Source organism: Nicotiana attenuata, unplaced genomic scaffold (genome assembly GCF_001879085.1).
Source record: "Nicotiana attenuata strain UT unplaced genomic scaffold, NIATTr2, whole genome shotgun sequence".
NCBI lineage: Eukaryota > Viridiplantae > Streptophyta > Magnoliopsida > Solanales > Solanaceae > Nicotiana > Nicotiana attenuata.
This window is the reverse complement of record NW_017674174.1, coordinates 3,963-9,827: the sequence shown is the minus strand read 5'-3', so window position 1 is coordinate 9,827 and position 5,865 is coordinate 3,963. Positions and strand designations below refer to the sequence as shown.

The 5,865-nt window shown below is 39.6% G+C and overlaps 1 protein-coding gene across 1 annotated transcript; it reads left to right on the top strand.

The window, feature by feature from the left end:
- Positions 1 to 486: 486 nt before the first annotated feature.
- LOC109218136 lies at positions 487 to 5,346 on the top strand. The gene is made up of 4 exons (XM_019382467.1): positions 487 to 591; positions 2,392 to 2,850; positions 2,947 to 3,088; positions 5,300 to 5,346. The coding sequence occupies exons 1-4, from the start codon at positions 487 to 489 to the stop codon at positions 5,344 to 5,346; spliced, it is 753 nt and encodes a 250-aa protein (XP_019238012.1).
- Positions 5,347 to 5,865: the final 519 nt, after the last annotated feature.

Here is a 5,865-nt window from a genome sequence, read left to right as displayed (position 1 = left end):
CAAGTCTAAAACCGACCCCGGGCCCGCTTGGTCAAAACTTGAAGTTCGAACCAAAACCCGATTGCCCATTCACCCACGAACTCAAATATGCAATTGTTTTGAAATCCGACCTCAATTTGAGGTCCAAATCCCCAAAATTCAAAAATCCTAATTTCTACCCAAGAACACCCAATTTCCCATGAAAAAACCCTAGATTTTGAAGTGAAATCATGTAAAAAGATGAATTCGATTGAAGAAGATGAGTTAGAAATCACTTACCTATGATTTGGAGAAGTTTGAGTCTTTGAAAAATCGCCTAGGGATGCTTAGGGTTCGAAATTTTGAAGAATGAAGTTGAAATCCCGTCTGAAATCTCACTTAACAGGCTACAGTTATCGCAATTGCGAACCCTATAAATTTCTGCTGCCTTCGCATTTGCGATGAAAATGTCGCATTTGCGACATAAGGGGCCTTCGCAATTCCGGCTAAAATGTCACATTTGCGATGATGGCCTGCCCAGGACTGGTTCGCATTTGCGACATTATTGTCACATTTCCCAGGCCTGCTGACTTTGCAATCGCGAAGCCTGATCTCGCAATTGCGAGATCAGAGGCATGTGCAAAACACCAGATGTATCAACTGAGTTTTCCTAAGTTCTAATCATTCCGTGGCCTATCCAAAACATACACGAGCCCTCGGGGCTCTAAACCGAACATGCACGCAAGTCTAAAAATACCATACGGACTTGCTTGTGCAATCAAATCATCAAAATAACATCAAAAACTATGAATTTAACCTCGAATTCATGAAATTCTTAAGAACATTGAAATTTTCCATTTTCTCAACTAAGGGTTCGATTTATACCAAATCAACTCCGATTCTTATCAAATTTCACAGATTCGACTTAATTATTATATTAAACCTGTACCGGGCTTCGAAACCAAAATACGGGCCCGATACCATCAATATCACACACAATTTCATTTCTAAAAATCCTTATATTTTCCAGCAAACAATTTTTTTAAAATTCTTTTCTCGGGCTAGGGACCTCGGAGTTCGACTCTGGGCATAAGCCCAAGTTCCATATTTCATTACGGACCATACGAGACCATCAAATCACGAGTCCGGTTTCGTTTTCCAAAAATATTGACCGAAGTCAACTTTAACCAATTTTAAAGGCCAAATTCAATATTTTTTCTTAAATTTCACATAAAATCTTTCCGAAAACATGCCCGGATTGTGCATGCAAATCGAGGAGAAAGAAAAAGAGATTTTCAAAGCCTCAGAACCCGGATTCGGGTTCTAAAGCAAAAGATGACCCTTGGGGTCATCACATCTTACTACCTTCTCAATCATTTGCATTCGGTGTTGCAACGTTTTCTTCGTGCGACTCTCCCAAAAATCTTCCTTTATATTGTTGTATACATCTATGACTCGAGCCCAAAATTGATCTCTGGATTTATTGACACTCGTTATTGGATCTTGAGAAACATCTAAATGCATTCTACATAATAGAATATCTTCGTTTACAGAGTATCCTGCAGACCGAATAGACATTTTTTCAACTGATTAGAGGAAAAGTGAATTATCGGTTTACAGAAAAATTAAAGCCAATTGTGGTTATAGAAAGTTATGTTGGCATACACCTCAATATATAGAGATTTCAGTAGACGCAATAACTTAGTAGATGAGAAGAGGATAGATTTTATTTTGATCTCAGTCGACGAGTGGATTTCGTTCTAATCTAAACCGTCCGATGGATTTTATCCTTATCCTATTTTATCTTCACAATAAAATATCTCTACACATTATTCAAGATGACAGATTTTATTTTGATCTCAGCCGTCGAGTGGATTTTGTTCTAATCTCAATCGTCCGATAGATTTTATCCTTATCCTATTTTATCTTCAGAATAAAATATCTCTACACATTATTCAAGATGATAGATTTTATTTTGATCTTAGCCGTCGAGTGGGTTTCGTTCTAATCTCAACCGTTCGATGGATTTTATCCTTATTTTATTTTATATTCGAAATAAAATATCTCTACACATTTTTCAAGATGATAGATTTTATTCTGATCTCAGTCGTCGAGTGGATTTCGTTCTAATCTCAACCGTCCGATAGATTTTATCCTTATCCTATTTTATCTTCCGAATAAAGTTTCACTCTATAAAAATGAACACCATTTAGGAAAATCATATTCTTCCATCAAATTCATTTCTAAATAAATTAAATATTATTGTTTCCGTCTTCTGAAAATGAATTTCTATATGGGAGGTTCATCTAATAAAAATGATGATTCAAATTACTCGTCATCATCATCATCCTCATCATCACCTTTATTTTTCGATAATGAAACTGATATACAATTTTCATGCAAGCAATTCAGATGAATAATTATGTATTGCAGTGTTTGCAAGAAAATCGAAATAATGATCCTATCAGAGTTGGCTCCATTCCAGGTCATTTGGTAATCAATCGAGATCGTGAAGGTACTGATAGTAATCTAATTCTCGATTATTTTTCATATAATCCCCGCTTTAGTGATCGCCAGTTTCATCGCAGATATCGGATGTCCCATAATTTGTTCCTCCGAATAGTTGATGAAGTCAAAGGTCATGATATGTACTTTGTACAACAAGCCAATGCTATGGGTAGATTTGGATTATCTACTCTACAAAAAATTACAGCCGTGTTTAGAATGCTGGCATATGGCTTGCCAGCGGATGCCACTGATGAATATGTGAAAATTGGAGAGTCGACTGCATTTGAGAGCCTGAAGAGATTTTGTCGAGCTGTCGTAGAGGATTTTGGCGAGCAGTATTTGAGATCACCAACACCTAACGATGTTGCAGGCTTCTGCACACCGGTGAACTACGTGGCTTTCCAGGAATGCTAGGCAGTCTAGACTTCATGCATTGGAAATGGAAAAATTGTCCAACAACATAGGCTGGACAATATGCAGGTCGTAGTGGATCCCCAACAATTATTCTTGAAGCTGGCTGATTATGACCTTTGGATATGGCATGCATATTTTGGTATTCCCGGCACCAATAATGACATTAATGTTTCAGAATCATCACAATTGTTTTCCGATCTTGCTGCAGGTACTACTTCTCCCGCCCATTATGTTATGTAACGACCCGCCTGATCGTTTTGTGTTTTTGAACCCCGTTCCCTTAAATAAAACTTCCCGTGCTTGCTTTAGGTAATTTACGACTTGCGGGGACGGTTGGTTCGAGATTTGGAAGAGTTTTGGGTGAAATATGCCCATTTGATTCCTTAGGATTTTCTTAAAAGGCTAAGTTTGACTTTGGTCAACATTTTGAGCAAACGGACCTGGATTCGTGATTTGACGGTCCCGGAGGGTCCGTAGGAAAATATGGGACCTGGGCGTATGCCCGAAATCGAATTGCGAGGTCCCTAGTCCGAATAATGAATATTTATTAGAAATTGTTAATCTAAAGTTTTAAGAATTTAAAGAAACTAATTAATGATTGATTTCCTAGGTATCGGGCTCGTATTTTGGTTTCGAGTCCCGATACAGGTCCGAAATATCACAAGACTTGCCTGTAAAATTTGGTGTCAATCCGAGTAGTTTTAGGGCGTTTTGGCCCGTTTGAAGAAAATTAAGAACTTGAAGTTCATAAGTTTGATTCATTTTGTTTTAGGGGTGAATTCTAGATTTAGCGTTGTTTTAGGTGTTCCGAAGGTTCGAGTAGGTCCGTCTCGTGATTTCAGAATTGTCGGTATGTTCGGGCGGGGCGCTGGAGCCCCAAGCGTCAATCGGACGAGGCTCGAGTGAAGTGGAAAATTTGAGAAAGGGTTGAAGGATTGCTGCTTCTTTCATAACCGCATATGTGGTTCTTGGACCGCAGGTGCGAGACCGCAGATGCGGTCCTTCATCGCAGAAGCGGCTCAGGTTAGCCAGGCCAGGAACCGCAGAAGCGGCTCCCAAGCCGCAGATGCGGCCTGGAGACCGTAGATGCGGTCCCAGCTCTTTGGCCCATTTTCAGAGATGCGGCCCTTTTTCTCGCAGATGCGGTCCCCTGACCGCAGATGCAAAAATCACTGAACCAGTGTGGTTCATTAAAGACGGGTTCCAAACCCATTTTTGACACTTCCACTCTTTCATTTTGCGATTTTGGGAGCTTTGAAGAGAAGGATTCCACTAGCATCAAGAGGTAAGTTTATTCCACCCATCCTTAGTTTAATACTTGTATTTTAGGTAGACTAAACACTAGAACTTAGGAAAAATTAAAGGGTTAGAGCTAAACCTAGGGTTTTAATCAAACTTGGATTTAACCACGAAATTTGCTATGGAGTTAATTAGAAATCATATATTTGTGATCCTTAGGTTGTAGAGAACAACTTCCTTTAAAAAAATCTCGGAATCCGGGCACGTGGGCCCGGGGTCAAAAATTAGGAAACTTGTGTTAATGGTTGGGAAATTTCTTAAATAGCTAGAATTCGATCTTGTGAGTCTATATTAACTAGTTCTTACTCCATTTAACTAGTTTGGGATTGTTCGTCTCCGACTTGAGGGCTTGGACTTGTTCTTGGCATTTGGAAGTGCACTTTGGAGCGAGGTGAGTCTCCTTTCTAACCTTGTAAGAGGGAATTGTCCCCATAGGTATAATAATTGAGTAGTTTGTTACTAAATGCGGGGCTACGTACGTACTAGGTGACGAGAGTCCGTGCGTAGCTACTATTATGTTAATTGTCCGGGTAGTTTAGGGCCCGTATCATGCTATATTGTAATTGTTTCCATGTTTTCTTGCTAATGTGATCACTTAGGATATGCTAGAGACTTGAAAAAGAGATAAGCGAAGGTATACCTTCATTGGACACTTGTATGAATTATTTTGGAAAATAATGCGCATTCATGTGCTTCCTTGAATTAAATTGATAATTGTGGATCGGGGCGATCGCCTCGGTAGAAATAGATGCATCTATGGTTCGCGCCATTCGACCCTCTGGCAGTGCACAGTTATTTTTCTGTTGGATCGGGCCGTCAACCTGGGCATAACGTGCGCATGACATATATATGTGTGAAATCATACCCATGGCGTATTCTGTTAAATATTGAAATGTGTACGGTTAACTGCCAAATTGCTAGGGACATGACTTATTATCTCTTTTTGCATACTGTTGATTATTTGTGATTATCATGCCTAGCAGAACACCTTATTATTTTATTTGACCCTAGTAAGTGTCAAGTCGACCTCTCGTCTCTACTTCTTCGAGATTAGACGGGATACTTACTTGGTACATATTGTTTATGTACTCATACTACGCTTCTGTACTTAATTGTACAGGGTCTGAGGCGGGTACATCTGACTATCAGTTTGGTGCGTGCCCCTGATTCATAGTCCGAGACTTCCACGGTGAGATGCTCCTTTCCTGTGGCGTTCGGTAGCTTGATGAAGTCTTTTTCCTACTTTTGCTGTCTACTCTATCTCGGACAGTAGGCTAGTTTATTATTTTGTACATTCTACTAGTTGCCCATTACTTGTGACACCGGGCCTTGGCACACACATTAGTAGACGGTATCATTTTTGGGGTTGTATAATTTTATGACTTTAATAATCATTTCGATACATTATTGATCGCTTCTGGTCTTAACTTAAATTAGAGAATCTGTTATATTTATTTTTGAGTAAAAGTAAAGTGAGAACTTAATTGTATTTCTACGCGTTGGCTGGCCTGACAATGGTGTCGGGCGCCAACATGACCTATTGTAGAAAATGGGTCGTGACAAGAGATTAGGGTAAGGGCTCGAAATAACCTCGAGGGGAAGGTGTTAGGCACCCCTCTTGGTCCACAACTGTGGGTCCCGGCCGAACTTGTACTTACGAATTAGTCCAAAAATAAAATAAACAGT

Bases quoted from the DNA above. Each gene is read 5' to 3' on its own strand.
- LOC109218136 (XM_019382467.1), top strand. From the start codon at position 487: ATGGCCTGCCCAGGACTGGTTCGCATTTGCGACATTATTGTCACATTT. The intron at 592-2,391 runs GCATGTGCAAAA...TATGTATTGCAG, and splicing joins TCGCAATTGCGAGATCAGAG to TGTTTGCAAGAAAATCGAAA. The intron at 3,089-5,299 runs GTACTACTTCTC...TTAATTGTACAG, and splicing joins GTTTTCCGATCTTGCTGCAG to GGTCTGAGGCGGGTACATCT.